The sequence below is a fragment of the Amblyomma mixtum genome, chromosome 5 (assembly GCF_055824585.1).
Source record: "Amblyomma mixtum isolate Tamu chromosome 5, ASM5582458v1, whole genome shotgun sequence".
Lineage (NCBI taxonomy): Eukaryota > Metazoa > Arthropoda > Arachnida > Ixodida > Ixodidae > Amblyomma > Amblyomma mixtum.
Window position 1 is genome coordinate 134,299,976 of NC_143016.1, and position 25,870 is coordinate 134,325,845.

The following is a 25,870-nucleotide window of genomic DNA, read 5'->3' on the forward strand; positions in this document are numbered from 1 at the left end:
AGACACAGCGAACAACAGCCAGCCTACAAGTGTTTCTCCCCCGAGCGCACAAAGCCAGCGCGCCTCCACGCGTGAGCGCCGACCCCCTGCACGATACCAGGCAACTTTCTAAGGGGGAAGGAAGTGTTGTGTCCCCTTATTGCTTTTGTGTGTGTGCGCCCCCGCACCCTCCTCCTAACGACCACTCGCATCCTCATCCTAACGACCACTTGCCCTTCGTCGCACGCTGTCGCCAGATGCCCCCCCATGGTGCGCCCCCGCATCCTCCTCCTGTTTTGGGAAGCCACTCCCTCCCGTGGACGCTTCTCCGCTCCCTCCTTTCTTCGGGCGGCCAGTTCGGCTCCTGCCTCGGTCGACGCTGGTCGCACCCTCATCGGCTTTAAATAAACGAAGTCTTAAAGTACCGTGTGCGTCTTTCGCTGCATTCAACACAGCGACCGGACACGACAGTTTTTTTTTCTTTGTTTCACTCCATGCTTTAGTCCTTCCCTCCACGCGCAGTGGAGGCGTCCACGCAGAAGTCAAACAGCTGACTACTCTGACTTTTCTTCGCACAAAACCCAAAGTGGCACTGATAAGCCTTATTTTTAACCTGCAAATATTGGGAGAAGGAGGCAGTTTAATTTCGGGGTGAAAGTACCGCAGCAAAAGTCAGTACGTTCACTCCTCAGGAAGTTATTTGTATGGCTTTAAACCAACATATCTCATCAGGGTGGGAGGAAGAACAATTATGCAAAGCTTTGTAATGGCTGTTGGTTCATTCATGAAAGCACGTGGCTTTGTCACGTTTTTGCTATGCAAGACGCGTGCCGGCGACTCTTAGTGCTGTGCGCGTATACCAACGCCGGACCCTCGACACAGCTAACGAAGTCGGGTATGACATTCCAGTTGGAAGCTCCGCAACGTGAAGCATTTCGTAAACACAAGAACCGCTTACGGGCGCCGTCAGTGCTTGAGACACTTCGCCGAAAACGCCAGAACGAAAATTCATAGAGACGCAAGTACCGCGAGTCTCGACGCCATTCTCGTCCAGAAGCAGGAATGCCACGAAGGAGTAATAGTGTACGCCAGCCGCTCTTTTTCAAAGGCTGAGCCAAGATATTTAACGCCTGAAATATGGTGTCTTGCGATTGTGCAGGCCACGCACTAATTTTGCTTCGTACGGCAGGCCTGATGCACGCATTGTACGCGTATGTGCGCGTACATACGCGCACGCATTGCAAGAGACCACCCTGATGAAGACTTTTGGTATCGTCCATGGCAGGGAGGCCCCGACCACGTTCGATGCCATGCCTCCAAACTTTACTGAAGAAGACAATCTCGACGTTGCCGCCTTCCTACAGCGCGCTGAAGAAGCACGGCACCTGGTCTGGCACTGCATTAAAGGCCCACTGCGCACCGACGGCCTACGCCACTTCCTGCGTCGACGCCACGCTGAATATGAGCCGAGCGACCGTGCATGGGTGTGGACAACCGCTAGCCGCCACGGATTGAGTAAAAAGCTTCTGCGGCGCTACTTCGGCTCGTACAAGATCATTCGTCGACTAAGAGAGATTGACTCCGAAATGATCCCCGACGGAGTGACAGCATCACAGCGGCACGCTCAGAAGTTGTAGATGTGCGCCTATATCCTTAATACGCGCGCTAATGGACACTGTGTTTCCATTCTCAGTGAGTGTTTTTGCACTCTCAGCGTTCATTTTTGATCATATTTCTTTTAGTTCTGAAACATCCGGTTGATGCTTCTTAAAAAAGAGGGGGAGGGGATATTGACTCAAAGCTTTGTAATGGTTGTTTGCTCAGTCTCCAAACCTGCCGGCACGCGGCTTTATCGCTTCATTTGTCATGCAAGACGCGACCAGATTCGTCTCAAATTATCGCGTGCAGGGGAGCCGATGCTACGTTGTTCGAGGCTGTTGTGGTTGCTTCGCACGATATACCCCGAAAGTTAATTGTTAGCTTTAAATTGAACACAGCCGAGAAAGAGAGAGAGTGAGAAGCCCTTTAGTGAAAAAGTAGAGAATTTAGCCGGCGTCTGAAAATCACTGGCATGCTGCTCTGCGTGGGGAATGAAATTTGGGAGATAAAGGTGGAAGGGGGGTGGTGCGAAAAAGGTTTAAAAAAGAAAAAGGAACAGATAAAATGCGTCTATTAAATCCGTACCACGATGCATCGGCCAGTAATGGTGTAACATATGAAATGATGAAGTGCATAGTCCAACGTATGAGCTAACGAAGTTTACTGCGTGAATAATGGTTGAGACTGAAATGCAATATGAAATTATAGCTTCTCAATACGTCCGATGTCCTTTAAATGCGCAAATAAAAAGTTCGTTGCATGTTTCTGTTGCCTAGGGCAGGCTAAGGAACCTAATGCACGGTCCATTGTCAGAGGAACTGGGGAGAGCTTCTCCATCCAGTGTTCATAGTACGCACGCCCGTCAGCAGGGCACTCAAGCAGGATATCTTCCGTGGTTTGGATCGAGGCGCAGTTGTCATGAATCGGACTGTTCATTTGACCGAAACGTTATCGCAAGCCGAGGGCTGTAGGTTTTCTGTACGCCGACCGCCGAGCACACTTGTCGCTATCGTGCATCCGCGGTGGCTCAGTGGTTATGGCGCTCGGCTGCTAACCCGAAAGACGCGGGTTCGATCCCGACCGCTTCGGTCGAAATTCGATGGAGGCGAAATTCTATAGGCCCGTGTACTGTGCGATGTCAGTGCACTTTAAAAGACGCCAGCGGGTCGAAATTTCGGGACCCGTTCACTACGGTGTCTCTCATAGCATGAGTCGCTTTGGGACGTTAGACCCCAATAAACCAAAGCACTAGTCGCTATCACCGCCGCTCAGTCATTCAGTTCTTTGTGGGCACAGGCCAACCCAATAAATAGTTTCTTTTGGAGACCCCTTGGCTGTATTCCAAGATGAACCAACTCGCCCAGCAGAACGTGTTGCTGTATTCCTCACTGCCGGATTGCCGTCGCCTCTACGCGACACCATGAATGTATTTGCGTATGCATGCGTCACGGCATTAAATGTAGTCTCGCATTGCAAAAGTAAGTCATCAGTACAATAAAACAATCACATATGACACAGGTTCAGAGCTAAGTGGTCTTATCACAAATAGAGGAATCTCGAGTACAATTTATTGAAATATATGGTTAGGAAGTAATTACTCATTTGCATCCACCCTGTACAAGGACCAGAAGAAATTTTTCTTTAACTACGATGTTTCTAAGAAAACTGTGCAGCTTTCCTTTGTAGCTGCATGGCGCCGCTTAGATGGATGAAAATGAGTAATTTTTCCCTTGTTATAAATCTACTCCACCTTGAGGGATTCCCCTGAATCCACCATCAGGTGTTCTCAATATTTCACCAATATTGTATTATATGTTTCAGGAGTATATAATAAGGAACGCTGCCTAAGCGGAGATATCCATTTGTTTCGCACCAATGTCAAATTTTTCATTGTTGACTTCATTGCAACATTCAGCAAAACTGATAATGGCTGGGTTTTTCCCTCTATGATGAGGTCTGAAAAACCCTTACATTTGCGAATGCTTGTGCTCGGGGCAAAAGTACAATGGAAATGGGAAGGAAGAAGAGGGGAGGACAGAAGCAAGCACTTCAAAAAATGGCAGCTAGCCAACAGCAGCTACGCCGGAAAACACAAGCTGCAGCAGCACTGATTGGCAGTCAGTCCCCTTATCAATTTTTCTGCAGTAGCATTAAGGCAATAGATATGAATGATAGTGACGCCTATAAATGGTGCTTTCAGGCGACCAAACCCAAAGCGCCGACCAACTTGTGTCCTTGCTCAGTCGGAATTTTCTGCAAAAAAAAGGTACGTAGGTGCTTGTAAGTTACATAAAGCAGCATATCTCAACGTATTTATTATTGAAGTTCTCGAAATGCATCTTAATACGTGGAGGCTGAGTCACCTTCTCTATCCCAACATACATGAGGTTTATTCAGCTCTTAAAGAAAGGTAATTTCATTTTCAGAATGAAAGTATTTAAATTCCCCTTTTACCACTTCTCGACAGCTTTGAATGCATGGCGCTTAATCAATTCCTTCGAAATCATGGCAGGCATAAAAGTACATCCTTGGCAGTCTCCTAAATATACTAGTTTATGAGAAAGGAAAGACCTGCAGAAAAGTTTCTTCTTTATTTTTTCAACAGGAACCATGAAACAGATTATTTTCGCAGTTTTCCTCATAGGCTGTGCAGCACTTGCTGGTAAGTTTTCAGCCCTGTTTTCCTACCTGAAATTCTATACAATTTTCTTTTGGACCTTGTGTTGTGTAAACTAAGTGCTAATACTGCTGCCAGAAGTAAAATTAATCTAAAAAATATCCTTCGTATACTTCTGAATAGTAGGAATGTTTTGTAATGCTACCGTTGAGTAAACTTTCACGTGGAGTAATCATGTCCTTAAAAACAACGAGATATGAAAACAAGTACCTGGAGATAACATCAACCTGAACGAGCTGGTTTTCCTGCTTGTGCACTTTGGCAACGCTTCTCCATTCCTAACCATCCGGAGACACGTCCACAAGTGCCTCTGTATCTACGCCTTCCTATCTGCCCGCTCTCTTTTGTAATGTACCGATGTGTGTGCGTTGCGGACAGCTCTGCTTTATTTTTCGGAGATCTCAAAGTCGACTTCGTTCACATGCGTACTGATATGGTTATTTTTAATGTTAGTTCTTTGTAGCGAAAGCTACACAAGGCTAAACGGCGGCGCATTTCGGGGCGGTCGTCGCAGGCCAACATTGCGCATGCGCCGTAACCAAGGCAACCGGTTGCCATGGCTGTTAGGCAACCATGGCAACCGGATGCCATGGTTAAGCGCCGAGCATAACATGCTCGGCGCCTAACGCATTTTTCGCTGCGTATATCCGGACCTAGCTGAGCTAAGCGGCAACAAAATTTTTATTCTCCTTTCTTTTTGAAGCAGACAACTTTTCTTTTGTTTTCTGAAGCAGCCAGCTCCCAACGCAGGGCTGTCGTCTATATACAAGTTCATTCTCTCTCTCTCTCTCTCTCCCTCTCTCTCTCTCTTCCTTTCACAGTTTACGGTTTAATTCTTAATTTCTCAGTATCAAGGTGCGTTATGAGGGTCGGTTTACGCCATCCATATCTGAGATTTTATAATCTTTATTGTCTTTCTCTTTCAAGTGTACTGCCCCGATTCTCAAACTAATTTTTATGGAAGCACAATGAAGTTACTTCAAAATGGCGCGATGGTGCTAAATAAGGATATGTAGTCCGAGGGAATAGATTCATTCGATGTTTTCAATCATGATGCCTTTATACAACAATGCGTGTTTACTGAAAACACAGCTGCTGACCAATGTTGACGCTTTGATGCTGATTGCGGAACAAATGCGAACACAGATAACGGCAGTCGCAAAATAGAATAACATTACAAATTCTGACATTTCTCCCTATGCAGCTTCTTCCAACAGTGCGGGAGAGAATGAGCGCACGTTGGACTTAGTCATAGACCAGGAATCAAAGCACATCGGAGTGGAAGCCATTCAGGTCGGTGAAGTGCTCCGTGCTATTGCCCGTGGACTTCGTGAAACCGCTCGGCCTGAAGATCAAGCTGAAAACGAGGTAATATTTCTCTTTTAAAGGATTAAGCAAAGGCTAGGAAAGTTGCTATCTTGCGCTTGAAGCGAAATGGTCAAATGTGCGCGCAAGGTTATTTCCAGCAAAAACATATTACGACCAACTTTCTTGCGTCTTGTACGCACTGCAGTACAGAAATAGGCAATGACAACCACGCAAATTGCGTCATTCCGTGAACAAGTGAAGCGATAAGTGGTTTGCATTCAATGGCAACATATTTTCAGCATGCAAGCTCAGAAAAATTGCACAATAGAACAATGTTCGGCACTAGTATAGTGCTTTCCTGAAAAGCACACACCTTAAATGAGCCATGCCACTTGATATCCCTTCAAGGTAAAGTCCGCTACTGTTTCCACACTATCTACAACGTTTCTAGAGCTTCTTTCATGACACCTTTTTGGCTTGGCCGAAGAGGAAAAAGCCACAACATTCGAATGTCCCCTCAATGCAGGATTCATTAGATGAAGATAATCTGCCATTTTCAGCACTGTCGAGCTGTCGTGTGATCCGTCTGCAGCATGTGTATGAATGCAAACGCCATCTATGCGTTTCAAGCTGCTGTGACTGATATTCTAATCGATGCGCTGGAGTAATTAGCTGCTAAAGGATGCGCGAACAATGGTCAATGTGAGAAGAGCAAATTTAATAGCATGCCCAGTTTCTCACTGGAGTTCTTTTGTGCGGTTTGAAGTGCGGGAAGTATATGCACCGGTCACCTCTGGCTCACTTTTATTCACTGGTCATCAGTAAGCACAGCCGCTTCCTTTTCTGCGACCGAGATTGATGGCGATTTTGAATAGTTTGAAACTACTACCAACTTGAGTAAAATTGGTGAATTGAACATGTTAGAACAATCTACTCCAAAACATAAAGAGCAGGGAAAAAAGAACAAAGGTGGACGCAGATTATCGTAGCCTTGAACTACCAGGCGCTGGTCCTGTCGTGTTTGTCTCTTTTGTCCACGCCTTTTGCGCCATTTTCCTGTTGAATCATGAACCAACTAGCCCAAACTAGAGTTCTTCTGTTGCTTGGTGATTTGTCGAGGAATCGTGTGCAGCGGATAGTGGAGACGATGAAATGGCTTTGATAATTGGCTAATTGCCCTGCAAAGCTTCATAGACTGTCCTTCATGCGCTGCTGTCTTAACACTTTGCAATATGCTGTTTTTAAAGACAACTGCGTTATGATTTAACTACCCATGCGTGATCGTCAGACCGTATTAATAAAGCACTCCAACGCAGTTAAGTGCAAAGCTCTTTTGCAAAGTGCAAAAGTGCAAGTTTAAAGACGTAGTTCTAAACGTACTGTCGTTATGTATGCGGCATGCATCCTACTCCAAAGCAACAACTTTTTAATCACATCTGAGTCTAAATATTCTTCTTTTTGGTATTATACCGACGTTCATCTAAAAATAACAACGAAACTTATACCTCTTGCAGACCGAGGAGTACTTTATCAAGAAGTTTTGGAAGAAGGCCAAGAACGCAGTCAAGAAAATCGGTAAAGGCATCGAGCAGGGCGTCAAGGGCGTAGTAACCTCAAAGGCCGCTGATGTTGTGAAGAAGTTCCTGCAAGACAAACTTGGCGTCTACGCTCTCGAAGACGGCAAGACTTACAAGGACTTTCGACAGGACCTGGCCCAAGAGTTCGACAGGATTGGTGGTGATCTCGTCGTGAAAGGCGCACAGCTGTGTCAATGCAGCGGCCGCAGGAAACTCGATGAGAGGGAAAGGAGTTTTGTTCAGGGAGTTGTCGATGCATTGTAAATAAAATGCTGTAACATGGCCTTCTGTGTTGCCTCGTTTCTTCGTTGCACAAGTGCTCAGAATTCTGGACTCCAAAGCTTTCGCAATATCAAGAACAGGTGATTTTGTTAAAAGAGGTGTCCCTAGTTTACAGGCGTCCTACCCTGTTCTCTCTATGTGTGAGCGCACTGTCAGGAACTGCGACACCACGTGCCCGGAGGTGGTGGGCTCTTGTCAGCGCCCACTCCCTTACCTCAGGCCCACTTGGGCAGCAGGGGGACAAATTGAGTTCGTTTACGTCGATGAGGACCTCTCATTCGGTTAGCACTGCAGATCACAACACAGATTAATCTTTGTCATCACCAGCTTACGACCACAGCAAGAAAAATGCATCCCTCATTCAAGTCCTAGTGTTCCTTGTGCCGGTTCTGCTACCGCCATATTATGGAAGGCAATGTTTTTTTCTTTTTTTTACTCGCCTTCTTACTTGTGGCCCGTGGTGACATTTACCACACAGGCGTAATTTGACCAAAGGCACGAAAACGTTTTGTGCAACAAGCAGCGTCTCGAGAGCATACAAAGCAATATTACTTGTGAAGGCTACATGAGTAAGTAAATCATCGAAATTCGTACATAACAATTTGAATTACATTTCCGGTTGCTCTTGACGAAAATTAAGTAATATACATGGCAAATATTTTCAAGAGAAAATGGGGTCATTTTCAAATTACTATCTAGTTTTAATGGGTGGTATTCATTAATCATCATAGTGTTTTCATGCCCGCAGCCCTTGTAAGCATTTCCCATTTTATAAATTGTTTAAACCACAGGAACAACTGCGCTTCAAAGCGGGCGAAAGAAAAAATTGCCCAGCTTTGAGAAAGGAAGGCTTTTGCCGATCTCAATAGCCACTTAGCAGCGGCAGGTAAAAGCAATCTTTTGTGAAAAACGTTTGGCGAGTTCATCAAATCCCTGATGTCGCTCTTCATCAAGCAATCAGTTTAATCATTCAGTGTCATGCAGTCGAGACTTGTTGAATTAAATGAATAATTCAACAGCGCCACTTGTGGGTGTTGCACCGATTTCCTGTACGTATTAGCGGCTCTAGAGTCCACGCAGCTCAGTGCTCTGGCCTGGTACTAACTAGTTAATATCAGTAAAATATTTGTTCCACTCAGGTGTCCGCAACATCGTTAAATTTATACAGTCCCAATAATCTCTCAAACCAAGTAGAATAAAACAAACAGTAAATTTCTCTGAAAACGCAATGTGCACATTCCTTGCTCTTCACAGGGAACTATGCTTAGCCAACTTTTCCCTCCTCTACCCCTTTATGCCCCATAGCATGGGTAATTATAAATACAGGATGATCTGGACAAATAAAATAAAAGGATAACTCTAATACAACAAACACTCGTCACTTTCACTGTGCTCAAGATGTGAAAGAGCGGTGAACCCAGTGATTTGTTTCCCGCATCTGCCTGCAACTTTTGAGGCCACCGAAGTAGGCTAATAACGAGGTATAATTAAAGCTATCGTCTCATCAAAACCCCTCCGCATTGTTCCGGAAAATTCCCTTATAGTTCGAGACAGTGACAATGTCGCAGGTGTCCCGTGACCACCGAGTCAAAAATCACTGTGCACCACAAAATTTGAAAATGTGTCACCACCGAAGGAGCTGGGAGGCTGTCACAGTGCTGACATTGCTACCAACGAAGGCAAGCGTAGTGCGGAGCGTCAGAGCGTCAGGTGGGCTAACGACGTATTAAATAAATACAACATTTTATAGCCGCGTGTGGCACTCAAACCAGTGGCTGCGTGAACGGATAGTGAACAGACCACTGCGCCATCGCCGCAGCCGCACGTACCACGTGTTTAACAGCTAGCCTCTCGCGCTCGGCTCTTTATGTCGTCGTCTTATTCAACTCCCATCCGTGCAAAATGGATCGAGAACAAGCCGCTATTGCATTGCCCTCTTAAGGAGACTTAGGCTGCCCTATAAAATTTTAGCTGCTTCGGCGGCACTCACTGCCAGTTTCCGCTCGGGAACGTTCGCCATAAGCGTTTACACCAGATCCCCCACACACGTTGCGTCGAGGGTAAGCGGATACCGCTGTGCTCATGGCCAATGTGACTATGAGAGCCCCTGCGCGCGCCTGCCTATTCTTGCTCTCTCTTTGAAACGAGGCTTTGCCCCTTCAGGGGTCGAAGCCCAGACAACGCTGGTAATCGATGGTCTCGGACGCTTAAAACCCTTTGCGGACGGAATGTCGTACCTGTCCGTTACCGACGGTAATTTGTTTTCTTTGTTCTGCGGACACCACTCTTAGCCTGTTTAGAGACAGCGCCTTGGATTTTTCTGGCAACCTCAACGCTCCGATAAACACTGAAATTGCTCCAAAGTTAACACTGGAGGAACCACGAAGCTCCGATAAGCAACCGGTGAACCAACCCAACACCCGGCCTTAATAGAACCACCGGCTTTTCGTGGAAAAGGGTAGAGATCGAGTGCCCTTCCAGCGGCGCCTGCTACATCTAAAACGAAAAGCGGGATACCCCGCACGGCCAGGAAAAGCCTACCAAACGGGAGTGGCTGACACGAGCAGCCTAGCCAGTCGAATCTAGACCGAGTGGACGCAGCGGAGTAACAGAGTTCGCACAGGCAAGTTCTTTGATATCGTCGGCTGACATTCCCCTAAATTCATTCGTGGAATTCAATAAATCAGTCTTCTCCACCATCCCTGAGAGTCCGCTAACATACCTGATTTTGCTTATAGCCGCCAGACCATAACATTGGCCGAGGCTTGCCGCGCGTTGTTCCTACTTTGGAAGCGCACTAACCGCCGTATGAGATAGCAAAGCTTTGTCGACGCAAAGAGAAATGACGCATCGTTAGCAAAAATAATTTCGAAAGTAAACAGCTGCTTTTGCTGTTAAATTAAGAAGCCAAACTCATTATTACAACAATATAGCATTACATTAGTCAATATTAACTTAATAAATTGCTTCAGCAGAGAAGTAAATAATTACATTATATAGTCCCGGTAAAGTAACTAAACTTCTATACCTGAAGTATAATAATTCAAGAGACAGAGAAAGTAATTCAATGAAAGGAAAAATGGAGACGCTGGCCGATGGTAAGGTGACCTGCCCTGCTACTCCACACTGGGGAAGGGGAAAGGGAAAGTAAAAGGAGAGTGACGGTACGAATAAACGGTGGTGGTGTAATGATACAATGAATTTCTTGGTGTGGTCTCGGATAGAGGAGACTACGTACACACTGGGTGGAACTAGAGCGCGTGAGTGATTTCAGTATCTTCGTCCTCATTCGCCAGGTGGCACAACTCTACCTCCCAAAAAGAAACGCAGGACAGTAGCGGAAGGCTGCGCATGAACCAGAGGCATTCCAAGCAAAAACAATCATTTCAGTCAAGGAAGGAAACGAGTAACGAGGGAAAAAAAAGTGCCTCACGACGAAAATAGGCTACGCGTACAGAAGGCGAAAGCATAACGGTATTGATCGTTACTGCGTAAAGTAGAGGAAGAGGAGGAAACTGCGTAAAGTAGTTTCTTGCGGACAACGTGCACGACCTTGGATCGGGGTTGGTGACATGTAGGCTGTACGGTTCCGCCTTGGTGTACTCCATAAATTGCCTCCGTGATAAGGCGCAATACTTTTCTTCGGTCCAGAGTAGCAGCATATGATTTTTTTTTACAATCCTTGCTGGCGTACAGGGGTCCACACTGAAATATTTCGCCCCCAGGCTTCTAATTGACGTGTCAAAGCCGGAGGTTGTAGTGGCGCGCCGCCGTTCCATGCTGCCGCTAACAGTGAGTTGCGGAAAGTTGGCTGGCTTCATGGGTGCACTGAGCGAATTAATCAGCGTTTAGCAGAGACTGTAGTTTGTGCCCGCAAGCATGACATCCAATATTGTCTGAACGTCACGTTCATAAACAAAATTAAAGAGTGTAACGCCAGTACTCTCACCAACGGCGTTGTTCTTGGCGTGCGGGAGAATCTCGTCCGAGCTTTTGTGTTCCGCGCCCACGTGGATTGCGATTATTTCGGTGATGGATTTGTTGAGTCATTCTGTGAACCCAGTGGTGTGCGAGTGATCTGAAGTGGTGTTGCGATGGCTCGTACGGCTGAGTTTTCTTTTTTTTCTAAGCGAGATTTATTGCATCAGGGCATCAATGGTCGAAGGTGTGATGAAAGATGCAGTAATGATTAAAGTAATTAGGATAGGTTACTTGATTTTATGAAGCCCAGTAGTGAGTGATGTTATGGTCCCTGCGTCTAGGCAATATATGAAGCAGGGTTGCGTGGTGAAGGACCCGCTACCTTCAGGTGCCGGATTCTTGAAGGTTTAGAGCAGGCAGTCCGACAGGCAGTGGTAAATGTCGGCTTCAATGCCCTCGTGTTTACATATGCGACACGCAGGCCGAGGAAATAAATCTCGATACTGGGGAACCTTCCGAATGCCGGCAGTTTTCAGGGCAACGCCGACCCGGATCCTCCGAGGCGCAACCTCCTCTCCACGGGAAAGACCGCGGGGGCGGGTTACCAAACATGGAGGGATGAGAGCAGGTGTGCGGCGCCGGAGGTGTTCCTTTCCAACACGTCGTGCGTAACCTGTGCCATAAAGGCAGTGCCTCTATCGGTCATCGCGTGTGACGCTGTTCCATGACGCAAGTCTTTCAAGTACATGAAAAACTCAGAGATCTGAGCGGATGTGCTCCACTGCACCGCCTTGGTTTTCGAATATTGTGGTTAACATTCGGTCGGGATTATAATGCATTTGTTACCAGCGCGTGTCAAAGGGAGCTGCCAACTCTTTGGAATGCTGCCCAAAGCGGTGCAATATGTTGGAAAAAACCCGCAAGCTGGTGACTTACGGTGTTGGAACTCACGGCAACCACTGACGCAGCGGTGCACCATAGCAGCAAGTTTTGGCTTATAATACTCGTGTTCCACTCTAGCCAGTGTGCGTGCAAATCACAAGCAGCCAAAGTTTGACTCATCGTGACATGCAAAAAGAATATTTTCGCAGAGGCCTGCACGCAGGACCGACGGTAAGCTTGATCAACGGTGCTTGAGTTATTTATGAACAAAACTGAGTGGCATATACGGAAGGCAACTCCAAGGATGCGCGCTAGAGGGCGTCAGCTTAGTTTTCTTTGCAATCCCGTAGTCGAATTCCTGCATGGAGAGGCTCTGCTGTGCTATATATTCCGGTGGGTCTTACAGATGAGTCAGCCAGCGTAAATAACGCGTGCCTCAACCACTTTAAAAGGGCGGATGTTAAAGGTAAGGACGAAGTTATAGTGCACAACACAACGAACCAAATTCAAGCAGTTTGTTTCGGTAGTCTCTTTTGGCACTCTGCTACACTAATAGACCACACATAGGTTATGTCTTCTTCTTATGAATCCTCTGTCCCCGTTAACATTATTGTTATCGACTTTCTCTGCATAGCTTGTCATGCCTTTTACAATCGAGACTTTGTCGTTTTGGTGAGTCTTTTTGATGCATCTAAGTACATACTACAAGGAGGTGACTGTTGCATAACTTTTTTTTTTCCGTGAGCTCCGGTTCGCACAACAGAATTCTTCGAGATGCACTGTAACCCATTTTTATTCTCTTTGTAATTTATTAATGATTGTGCCTATATCAGTCATTGGATGACGAAGATTGATGTACTTCCTTATTGCAGTCGGAAGATTATGATTCACGGCCTCTGCACTAAACCAACCTTCCTCCTGGAAAGCGTAATATCTGGTCTCGGTTACGAAAGTGTACCAATTCCAAATATTACTGTTATGAGCAGATGTTTGGCGTTGTATTCCTGTTTTTTTTTGTTTTTCATTTCATTACGAAAGAGAACAATTTAAGTCGCGCAATGAAACGAGTGGACCAAAAAAAATAATGAATGTAAAGCCGACATCGCAGCCCCTACTGTAGTCACCTCCCAACTTGGCCACAAAAGAAGGGCATTTTAAACACTTACACTGTTCATTCACTGCGGTTAGCGCCTTTCGCCGAATAGTAAAGCATGCATCTCCTTTCAGTGTTATATTGTGGAGTGGCATTAAAGTAACCCATTAAGGTAAGGTAACTCCTAGCATTGCTGTTAGCGCTGGGTTCGCTGAACGTATCATTTCCGTCTAGATTTTTTCCTCTTTTTATTTCTCAGAACAACGACCTGCTTCGAATATCCAACAAATGGCTTTTTTATGCATTTTTTTCCTATCTGAGAAAACGTGGCGATGATGGCCCGAACAGACGACATTTCTGCACAAGGTTTGAATTTATAATAGTGTACTGCAGTACTGAGCATTATGGGATTTCTTTCTCATCAATAAAAGTTCAAATAAACATTTAAAGAGCAACAACACAAATGTACCAAATTTACTAGGGTATTTACGGCATTGTGCAATAATATTTGAAGAAATTACACAAAACAAAAACGAACAGTCATTTGTTTTATTACTCTTTCCAATCCTTCATAGAGCTTAGCCTGAAAACGTTAGCGCAGTGCTGGAAGTTCTTCTTCTCGAAGTCCGAAAGGCCATCTTCGATGACGAAATTACCGCACAGTTTGATTCCGTGCTCAATCAACTTCTGTCCAATGGCGGTAATGTCGTCACCCAGTACCTTCATGTAGGACGCGAAGAGATCATAGTCTTCGAATGCGCTACGCTTCTGCTTCTCTAGAAGAAGCCTTTCGATGGTGTCGCGGGCTTGCTGCATCGTGCCAGGCTTGAACGGGTCGAGCTTTTCCACAGCATCGAGGCCTTGAGAAATGATCTCCTTGTACTTTCTGTACGCCTTCTGTAATGGAAACAACTGTGATTAATAAACATGCCATTAATTAACAGCGGAAAACAACGAACACGCAGACTTCCCGCAACCCTTCATTTTCTCGTCTTCCCTGCGTAATGTTGTTTTCCCTACGGCCCGAATGCAGCCCATGTCGCCCCGATACTGACTGATAATCACTTCCTTACGGTCGCAATATTTTCCCAATCCAATGACTCTTAATCATCAACCGGAGGTTCTAGCTGAACGAGTGTGGACGGCTTCTTAACTCGAAAATAAAATAAAACAGAAAACTGAAGTTGGATTGCACAAATACACGCACACAGAAAATATCAAGGCATTCATACACCTACTGCTCCAAAATTAGCCTTTAATGCCTTTAGGAAAAAGATCGAAGATTAGCACACACGAAGGCTGTGCTTGCAAGCAGGTTCTGCGCCCTCGCGGAAACAGACTGATGATAAAAACTGTGCACGTAATCTCATGAATATATATTTTGAGAACGTAAGCATTTTAGCCACTGCTCTTTCATGCATGTTTATATATATATATAAGGAGTACACGTATTCGTAGACACTTGTATTTCATCAAATTCTCGCAGAAATCCTGTCTTCCTAGGCTTACGCCACCCGTTTTGAGACACAATACGACTAACTTCACCTGTAACAAGATGACTTCTCTCCAATTAGACGATATGGCTGAGCAAAGATTGTTTCTTCTCCGCTAGAGAAATCGAAGACGTGCAATGTGCACAAGCTGCATCACATTCAGTCAATAGCATGAAACAGTCACGATCAATTATTCCCAACATCTAAAAATTCAATCACATCGCTCTCTGATTAGCAGAGAAATTCACATCACACCGTACCTGAGAACGAGGACTACATGCGACACTTTTGTGTCCATCAAATGTCAACAAAATAGCAAAGAAAGATGTTATGCTGAAGAGAACAAAACATGCCAAAATTGTTTGTTGTCCTCATTAAATGGTCCATAATTACCTGATTTATAAAACCCAAACTAGAAATTTTATTTCCATCTGTGATCGCTAGGAACCCTACCATTTTACCTGAACTTGAGCGAATGTCTAGAGCTGTGCAACAAATCAACGTCACATAACCTTCTTTTAATATCTGGGGCGCGCAATAGTTTTGTGCCATTTCCTAAGACAAAAGGATCTGAAACATATTCTCTCCCATGCTGGCATGTGACAGCAGGCCCACCTATATGCCGGAAGCGTGTAATTCCGAAAGAAAATGCGACAAATATCCGGCTGTTGTACGTACCTCGTCATCGATCTTAGATTGTTCCCGAAGAACAGCGATCATCCTCCTGGTGAATTCTTGCATGACTTGGCCTATCTTCTGTGCCTCTTCGCCCATATGGAAACTCTCCTGGGTAACGCCAACCACTGGCCCGCGTTCCTGGGCAGCCTCTCCCCCTGCGAAGCAGCCTATATAATGGTGTGGTCCGGGATTGAGTAAACTAAAATCAGTGGCGCGGTCAATAACACTGCAATATAAAGCGTGCTTCAAAATATAACTTTGAAGTTGCCACACCTACTGTAAAAGCGATGCTCATACAGACCATATAGTGGCGGGCGAAATACCAATAGCCAATTAGTTTATTACTCACCCAGAGTCGTAAGGAGTATCATCATTCCGCATACTGCTACACGAGCCATTTTTTTTTCTGAAAAAAGAAAATGATATTAGCATTGGCAAGAAAGGCATTATCAAGCTAAGAGAAGGGGAAATATATTTCTCGTAAATAACTGGTAAATCTATATAACGCTGCAATATTTAATCTCATTAGCGACGTCATAAACAATGCTCTTTTATGTTTTTACCCTGGCTGTCCTGTTTTCTGTTCTCTACCTGCCGTGGCCCAGTCTCCCAATATTCACAAAGACAGAGATGGACAGTGCTTACCTTGTCTGCTCTCGTTTTTGCAGGTACTCTGGGGGAGACTCCTGTATGCGGACACTTAGGTGTAATTCGAAACTACCACGCTTTTTATAGCGTGTCTGTTTTATAGGGGGTCTGCGCACGCAATGATGGGAAATAGTACGCATGTTTCTATACATTATAGCTATCGCAACACACCTGGCAGCCATCGTGTCAACGTATTTCACGAAGCCACCTTTCAGGCTGACATCACAAACTTTATTTCTCAGCCGGTTCAAAGACATTGTAGGGGCCTCCTTATCGCCGTCTCGTCGTGGGAACGTCCAAGATCAGGGCGAAGTCGAAAACGAAACTCACGAGCACGAAGTTTATCAACCTCATTTTTCTCCTCTTGGCTGCAATAGTCCGGCCACTTATTCCGCTTGTATAAACTGTACTTATCCCCGACCCGTATAAAATTGGAGATAACATAGTAAAATTTGTCGATAAATATTAGTACCTTGGCATAACCATATCTTCAGACTTAAAATGGGACAAGCATATAGCATACGTAACATCCAAAGCATTTTCCGCTCTTTGCTCGTTAAGACGCTCCATCCATTTGGCCTCACCCGATACAAAATTGCTTGCTTACATATCCCTCGTGCGACCAATCTTAGAATACAGCATAATATGATGGTTCCCACACACAAATAATTTAATTACCAAATTAGAAAACATGCAACGCAAGGCAATTAGGTTCGTCTGTAACAAGTATCGCCTCCACGAGTAACCATCCGAACTTCTTACCCAGGCTGCTCTCAGTACTATTAGTAGTCGCGCCAAGCATACACGCCTCAAATATATTTACCTTCTTTTGTCTGGAGCCTTTAAAATAGACAGTGGGAGTTACATCTCCCGCTCAGCTCACCGCAGCACTAGAACACAACACTCCAAGCATTTAATCGAATACCGGGCGCACAGCAACACCTTTCAGTATTAATTTTTCCCCCAAGCAGTCCGTGAATGGAATGCCTTACCTGATGACGTGGTCAAGTGTCCGTCCCTGGAAAGTTTTCTTTCCCAGCTATCAACTGTACCCTGACTGCAGAAAGTTCTCGATTTGTTGCTTTTGCCCTCCTGCAAGTTTTTTGTGAATTATGATCTCTGACTGTAGTTTTGTTTCCTTTGTTCCACTGTCCCAACTAGAACTGTATAACAATTATTTAAGTGCACTTCGTCTTACGGTCGCTTTCTCCCTTTGTATAATATGCCCCAATCCTGCAAGAGCCTCGGCATGAGGCTAGCAGTATGTACTAAATAAATAAATTCCATCTGGCAGCTTCGGGTAAATAAATAAAAAAGCAACGCTTTTAGCTTGGTTCAAGTAATTTAAAGCAATAAACTCAAGTGACGCGTTCACCATGAAATATTATTTTGTATAATAAATATATTCTAACATTACGTAAAATTATGGAGAAACAAGAAAAATTAAGAGAATCAATTTCCGATTCCGTTTTGACGTTTTGACCTTCAGTGTTAATGCCTTGCCAAGTTCGTGCTGTATCACCTTAATCATTTTGTGGTAGGAAGAACTTGTGTGTTTAAATTCTTTTACCGTTCTCTGTTTCCTAATACCTTACTAATAAATTCTTCGTAGAACGTAAGCTAGTATACAACTATTTTTCATTATTCCTTTTTCCGGGGCGTGAAAATGTAATTCATTATTTCCCTCTAAGAAAGCGTAAGGGTTGGTCATTTGTTATATTTTTTTGCCTAGCTACTAACAAGTCATAATTTTGTTTACTTTACTAGACGGTCTTCACACCGTAAAAGAGGAATTGGCAACCACTATCGCTTGCTGAGAGAAAACTCGGATATGTTTGGCATCGTGAATGCGAAGTTATCCAGGTTCTCGAGCGGCAAAAATACTTTACATGTCCACCGTTTAGCTGAGCATGCCCAATACCTACTGCATTGAGCGTTTCGTCACATTTTAAGGAAATATAACTCACTGTGTAAGATTTGAACACCTTGAAATTCTTTTGACTGGACTTCACCGAGGGGAGATTAGGTGCAGCAAGAAAAGCACGGATTCAATCCTAGGAGCTGTACAGATACGCTGGACAGCTTAAGATAAGTGGCTTAATTATCGTGGTAGCGGTTTATATTAAGCTATGTTGCGAATAGTTTTCAGTACCTCGAGCAAAAATGTGCGCAAAAGTAGTGTGGTTGCTTACGTGAAATCCAAGTGTCTGGTAGCTTGTGCTCGCCCAAAAAGTCACCCAAATCGTCCTTCTGCCGGTGCTTCTCTTAGAAATTATGCTTTTCATAAGGCAGCTTTGAAGAAATGTTCCTTAAAAACATAATTTAAAAATTTACTTGTTCGGCATGAAAATCGCTTAAAGAAGCATAATAGCCCTAAAAACCATAGCCTACGCTATCAGCATTGCCCCTGGTACAAATAAATAGCATTAATGCTATTCATGATCTATATAGCCGCTGGTTAATGGAAAGAAAATTTTCAAGTGTAAAGTGATGCTTATTTTTTGCATATCTACCAGTACCATCTCGTACTCTCCCCCAAGTTCCACATGGAATTCATTTGTCAATATTCTTTTCTTGCCGCTCACATCTTTTGTTCTATTATTTGGTCACTACACTTTAACGTCCTTAGTTAGCAACGTTAACTGCGTGAATTGATATCTGCGCCGCAATTTTCCGACTGCCCCGCCGCGGTGGCTCAGTGGTTACGGCGCTCGGCTGCTGGCCCGAAAGACGCGGGTTCGATCCCGGCCGCGGCGGCTGAATTTCGATGAAGGCGAAATTCTTGAGGCCCGATGTCAGTGCACGTTAAAGAACCCCAGGTGGTCGAAATTTCCGGAGGCCTTCACTACGGCGTCCCTCATAACCTTAGTTGCTTTGGGACGTTAAACCCCAATAAACCAAACCAAACCAATTTTCCGACTGGCAGTCTGTCACAAAAACAATGGCTGAACGAATCGCTCATCCACAATAAGCTTAGATCCTTTGCATTCATCTGTAATCGTAGCAGTAGCAACATGATTTGCTGCCTTCATTTAGGCGAGAACTACTGCGTTAGCTTCATTTTTTTGTAACTGTAATCCCACAGCAAGTGTAACTACGATGAAAAACTCAATGCAGGTAATTCACATAGCTTCTAGTTATAAAACCATGAGGCACTGCTTGTTTCACATGTAGGGGTGCGTTTATTAGGCGTCCTCAAGAGACCGAACCGCCGTGCAGGATCTGGCAGCGTAGACGGGCGTAGCCAGCACCAAGAGAGCGGGGCAACTTCGTCGTCGTCAGGTGCAGCGTAGTGTCGGCACATAACTTCGTCGTCGTCAGGCGCAGCGCAGTGTCGGCGCATGGCGGTAGCGGAACCTGTCACAGTTGGCACACTACAGGTTCCCCCGGGTGAAAAGGAGCCATCCTGGCGTCTTAAGGGGAAGGAAGAACAGAGGGGTCGTAGTACGGCTTCAGTCGGTCGACGTGGACGGTTTCGCGGCCACGGCGACGCAAGTCCGCAGCGGGTGCAACAGGCTCAACAATATAATTGACCGGAGATGTTTGCTTGAGAACCCGGTAGGGACCATGATACCGATGCAGCAGTTTCCGCGAATGGCCGAGAGTTGTGGGAGGCACCAAGAGCCACACAAGGGAGTCGGCAGGTTAGGAGGTAGAGGCCGCGGAAGTGTAGCGGTCATGTTTTTGCTGCCACTGGGTCTGCGTGGTAAGCGAGCGAGCAAGCTGGCGGCATTCTTCGGCGTACCTGGCAGCGTTGGACAGTGGCGTGGACTCGGAAATGTCGGGTCGGTAGCGAAGTACAGAAGAAAGAAGGGAGAGAATCCAGTGGTGGTTTGTGTCGCAGTGTTATATGCGTAGGTGACGAAGGGAAGAACGTGGTCCCAGTTGGAGTGGTTGGCGTCGACGTACATGGACAGCATGTCACTGAGGGTTCGGTTGAAACGCTCGGTCAGGCCGTTGTTCTGGGGGTGGTAAGACGAAGCGGTTCGATGGATAATGCGGCATTCCTTGAGGAGGGCCTTAAGAGCGTCAGACACGAATACGCGTCCACGGTCGCTGAGCAGTTCTTGAGGAGCACCATGGCGAAGAATCAGGTTCTTTAGAAGAAAGGAAGCCACGTCGCGGGCGGAGGCAGATGGTAATGGAGACGTTTCAGCATAACGTGTGAGATGATCCGCGGCCACGATAATCCAGCGGTGACCAGCGGGAGTGGGAGGGAGGGGGCCGTAGAGGTCTATGCCAACGCGGTCAAACGGGCGGGCAGGGCAGGGTAACGGCTGCAGTGGAGCAGGCGAGGTGTGAGGCGGACATTTACGCCGTTGACAGGATGGGCAGGATCGCACAAAGTGGCGAACACAGCGGTACATGCCACGCCAGTAGAATCGGAGACGCAGACGCGTGTAGGTTTTCAACACGCCGCCGTGGGCACACTGGGGGTCCGCATGGAAAGCGGCGCAAATGTCGGTGCGTAGATGGCGGGGGATCACTAGGAGCCATTTGCGTCCGTCGAACAGGTAATTGCGACGGTAGAGGAGACCGTCCCGAATAGAAAAGTGACGGGCTTGACGTAAGAGGGAACGGGACGAATTATCAGTCGTAGGACTCGAAAGGAAGTTAATAAGAGAGGCGATCCAAGCGTCTTTCCGCTGCTCGGTGGACATGTCGGCAGTGGCAAGCGAGGACAAGTCGTAAGCAGACACAGGAGCAGGCAATGAAGCACTAGGTAGCGGCGAGCGGGAAAGAGCGTCCGCGTCATTATGCTTGAGGCCAGAGCGGTAAATGACATGTCATACTCCTGCAATCGCAGAGCCCAGCGAGCTAGGCGCCCTGACGGGTCTTTGAGAGAGGCCAGCCAGCACAGGGCATGGTGGTCGGTTACTATACAGAACGGGCGACCGTAGACATAGGGACGAAATTTTCCAATGGCCCAAATGATGGCCAAACATTCTCGTTCGGTAACAGAATAGTTGGCCTCCGCTTTGCTCAAGGTCCGACTGGCGTAGGCGACCACATATTCACGGAAGCCAGGTTTGCGTTGGGTGAGAACGGCACCCAGTCCAATACCGCTGGCGTCAGTGTGGATCTCAGTAGGCGCAGTCGGGTCAAAGTGGCGCAGGATGGGAGGCGAAACCAAAAGGCGGTGCAAGGTGTCGAAGGCATCATCGCAAGCAGGCGTCCAAGCGGAGAGGCTGGAGCTGCCTGCGAGTAGCTGGGTCAGAGGAGCGATGATCGTGGCGAAATTCAAGATGAAGCGACGGAAGTAAGAGTAAAGGCCAAAGAAGCTACGGAGCTGCTTCAGTGAGGTAGGCTTCGGAAATTCGGCAACTGCACGAAGTTTGGCGGGGTCCGGAAGAATGCCGTCTTTAGAGACTACATGTCCTAAAATGGTGAGTTGTCGGGCAGCAAAGCGGCACTTTTTCAAATTCATCTGGAGCCCAGCGTCAGTAAGACAAGTCAGAACGCGCTCGAGGCGGATGAGATGAGAAGAAAAGTCCGCAGAAAAGACGACGATGTCATCGAGATAGCAAAGACAACTCTCCCACTTGAGTCCACTAAGGATATTGTTCATCAGGCGTTCGAAAGTTGCCGGGGCGTTGCAAAGGCCAAACGGCATGACGTTGAACTCATATAAGCCGTCAGGTAGGAAAAGTTTTCGGGACTCCTCGGCTCTGGAACAAATTCACCGTACTTCTGCCTCTTGACTGTTATTAATACTGTCGCAGACACCGGCACGCCGTGTAGAAGCGCGCTGCTTGCGGAGCTCGTCGTAGCTCTGGCAAAGCTTAATAACCTCACTGACGGTGGTGGGATTTTTCGCGAGGAGCATCTGAAATGCGTCGTCAGCGATGCCTTTGAGGATATGGTGGATCTTGTCCGCTTCTGGCATGGCGGCGTTGACACGTTTGCAGGGGTCAACGATGTCCTCAATGTAACTTGTGAAGGTCTCGTCAGTGTGTTGAGCGCGGTCCCGTAAGCGCTGTTCGGCACGGAGCTTGCGCACCGCAGGGCGGCCGAACACTTCCGCAAAGCTCTTCTTAAATACGGGCCAAGTGGGTAGGTCCGCCTCATGGTTTCGAAACCAGAGGTTCGCCACGTCCGTGAGATAAAAGATGACGTTACTCAGCTTGATAGTGTCATCCCACTTGTTATAGCTGCTCACTCGCTCATACGATGACAACCAGTCGTCAACATCTTAGTCGGCAGTGCCACTGAAGAGGGCAGGGTCACGCTGCCGGATGACGCCAGAACAAATGACGGTGGTTGAACTGGCCGCCGGTGTTGGGGCAGTCTCATCTGGCATGGTTGACACAGGCGGCAGCGTACGGCTCCGGAGTTCCAGGTTGGTAGGGGACGTACCCAGCACCTGCACCAATTGTAGGGGTGCGTTTATTAGGCGTCCTCAAGAGACCGAACCGCCGTGCAGGATCTGGCAGCGTAGACGGGCGTAGCCAGCACCAAGAGAGCGGGGCAACTTCGTCGTCGTCAGGCGCAGCGTAGTGTCGGCACATAACTTCGTCGTCGTCAGGCGCAGCGCAGTGTCGGCGCATGGCGGTAGCGGAACCTGTGACAGTTGGCACACTACACACAAAATTTATTATCACCTTATCTTCCATGATTACGGTAGTACTCCCAATTTTTCTAAGTTTCTATGCATTAATCACGCAAAAAGTGGGTACTGCGGCTTATCACACGAAAACTTTCTTCAGCCTTCCATTCAGCCTACTTTACAAAAACTTACCACTTTTACAGATCAGTCATCTGCAGTGTTGGTCCCTCACGGTTTAGCAGTGATACAGCTATTATTACGTTAAAAAAGTAATAAGTTTCAAATTTCTTTCACAAAATTTTCACGCCTATAACGAAAACTTTTCTACCACTCTCTTCCGCAAAGCGTCCTTTTTTCTTCATTCGTCGCTGCTGTGATGGGCCAATAGCTATTGCTTTGTGCTTTTGCACGCAATGTTGCGCTCTCCACCATGTCCACAGCTGCCGGTTTACTATGGAAGCGAATTATATAGAAACGCTCGGCAGCTAAAATGTCGTTTCTGTAGTTACTCAGACATACCTGTCACCTACCACTGCGATACCTTCGTAGCCGACGCCTCTGGCTATGCAAAAACGTCAGTGTGGTGTGCGAGGTCAGTGCAGGCTAAGGAACCACAAATGACACAAATAAATACCTAGTTTTTTGCTCCAGCTTTCTGTGTAGCCCAGGAGCAGCTTCGCACCGCTAAACATAATGCAATCATGGCCGGATATATCAAACCTAGATATTTCGAATTATTCTCTATATCCAACGCACTTATATTCCACTTCAAACTCATAACAAAACGTGTAGGAAAGCCGCACAATTTATCGAACTTCAATTTCTCCGGTTCTTCAGCATATCGAACGGCGCATCGTGACCATCCAAGCAGCACCTGTCACAACGGCGCTTATCGTTCACTTCTCGCTTGCGGCGACGGATTGGCTGCACGGCCTCGGGAACCTGCTTGCAGCTCTAGCACTGTAAAACCGCGTCATAAGCTGAACGTGGGGTCATAAGCTAGAAGGCTTCCTTCAGCCTGATGTAGCCCTTTTGCACGCCACAGCATTCTAATACGGTGAAGAAAACATAACTAACTAAAGCCTAGCGACAGCCCTCGGTCACTTGACTGCCGGAGGTGTTGCGGAAACCACCTTAACTTCAATTTTAATGAGCGATTATTTGTAGTGTAGTGGTAACAGGAGCACACGTCTTTTGCTAGGCAGCGTATAGTTCCAAAGCATCGTCCGCTGGAGCTTCAGTGCGAAGCAGGTCAGGCCTAGCTACGTCTAGCGAGTGGTCTGCTGCCGACAAACCCGCCGTGCGGTACATGTTAACAAGAAGCGCGTCACTAGCGTGGGCAACACATCCTTGCTACTCAGTTGCAGGTAAGTTTCTCTGTTGGTTTTAATATATGCGGGGATCAAATTATCAATGTATAGCACTATTTCAAGATCTCTTCAAGTTTGTTATATCCGGGTTCTACTCATAACCTACTTAATTGCGTATAGGACAGAACGGCCTTGTTACAGCTGCTGAACTATCAGCTGCTGAGTGCGCTTCGGTTTGCCAGTAATCGCATATTTAGCCACGAAATATGCGACAGCAGTAATGTTCGCTTTCGTTTGATTACTTAGTTATCATTTGGCCTTGTAAGTTGATAGGATAAACGATATAGCAAAAATAAATCAGTGAAAAAATAACACGAATGGGAAAAGGCTGAAAACTCTAGATACTGTACGACGGTAAGATTAAGCAAAAGGAAACATGAGTGAAATTACAAACTAGGACTACTGTAAAAAAATATCATGGTCTTAACCAAACCGCGGCCAAATTATGACGCCGCCGTATTTCGCATTACTAGAACCAACGTGCTAAAAATATCCGCCTCCTATCTCTTTCTTACTGCCCTCTTTTCTCGACACCCTCACAGGCTACAAATACAGGGTGTTTCACCTAAGACTTTCTGCAATTTTTAAAAATAAGCTATTTGAATTAGATGCGCGCTTTTTCTGGCATAGCATTGTCAGTGGTGTAGTACATCATAATGCAGCTAAGACGTGCTAACTAGCAGGCTTGTTAACCAATATTTAATAGTTAACTTTTAAACTATTACCGTTGGGCTCATTAATTATTGAGAGGCATGCAGCCCACCGTAAGTAATGTCCATATTCGTTTTTAGAATTTCGAGAACGCGATTATCCTCGGCGCTGTGGCCCAACAAATTTTGGCTATTTCGACGAGTTAGGCTCACTCGAGAGGTTGCTTTGCCTGCAAGCTTCTCAAACCGCATGTATTTTGGCGCGATGTAGGCGAAATTTTTTGGGCCACAGCGCCGAGGATAATCGCGTTCTCGAAATTCTAAAAACAGATATGGACATTACTTACGGTGGGCTGCATGCCTCTCAATAATTAAGGAGCCCAACGGTAATAGTTTAAAAGTTAACTATTAAATATTGGTTAACAAGCCTGCTAGTTAGCACGTCTTAGTTGAATTATGATGTACTACACTACTGACAATGCTATGCCAGAAAAATCGCGCATCTAGTTCAAATAGCTTATTTTTAAAAATTGCAGAAAGTCTTAGGTGAAAGACCCTGTATGTGACTTAACTTTAACCCTATCCGTTTGAAATCTTTTCATCAGAAGAGAAGGCTACTTGCGTCAGGTATCATTTTAATTTGACACCATGCTTCCTTCGGCACCTGTTTGCGCAGTTATGAGTCTGCAACACAGCGCTCTACCGAATACAAGACATTACTTTCAATCGCTAAATAAAGAACACACATGAGGTCATTATCTTCTGGCTTGTACATTTTTTCTTGCGAGACAGAAAATTCGAACAATATGTTTGATTATTGCACGCCAATAACTAGATCATTATCGACAATTTACTCCGCATGATACACAACTCATTGGCAAGAACGAAAAAAAAACGTATTCAAAGGCGTCCAAACGCAAAATTTATTTCAACATCGCTGGAACAGTTCAGAACGTGCAACTGATGTCGCTTTGAATCTACGTCACGGCGTCAAGTACGAAAGTGCAGGTATTTGATATTCTTAGAAGCACTGAGGTAGTGCACAGCCTTCGCCAAAAGTAAGCAGGCAAGGCGTTTTGCTTCTCAGACGTATATTAAAGCTATTGTGCCAGGCTTCAAGCTTTAGATCTCTGTATGGTAAGGAGAACCTCTGCCCTCACCTTCAA

The 25,870-nt window shown here is 46.1% G+C and overlaps 3 protein-coding genes across 3 annotated transcripts in view; 1 reads left to right on the forward strand and 2 right to left on the reverse strand.

The window, feature by feature from the left end:
• The window catches only part of LOC149343810 (uncharacterized), a 59,751-nt gene that overhangs the window by 30,680 nt on the left and 3,201 nt on the right, over positions 1-25,870 (reverse strand). The window lies entirely within an intron of this gene.
• On the forward strand, positions 3,712-7,424 carry LOC149343811 (uncharacterized). Its single transcript, XM_089546056.1, has 4 exons — positions 3,712-3,844; positions 4,184-4,240; positions 5,460-5,623; positions 7,078-7,424. The coding sequence occupies exons 1-4, from the start codon at positions 3,766-3,768 to the stop codon at positions 7,402-7,404; spliced, it is 627 nt and encodes a 208-aa protein (XP_089402182.1). The 5' UTR covers positions 3,712-3,765; the 3' UTR covers positions 7,405-7,424.
• LOC149343812 (uncharacterized) lies at positions 13,871-15,600 on the reverse strand. The gene is made up of 2 exons (XM_089542499.1): positions 15,490-15,600; positions 13,871-14,215 (listed from the first exon to the last, which is right to left on the reverse strand). The coding sequence occupies exons 1-2, from the start codon at positions 15,583-15,585 to the stop codon at positions 13,871-13,873; spliced, it is 441 nt and encodes a 146-aa protein (XP_089398625.1). The 5' UTR covers positions 15,586-15,600.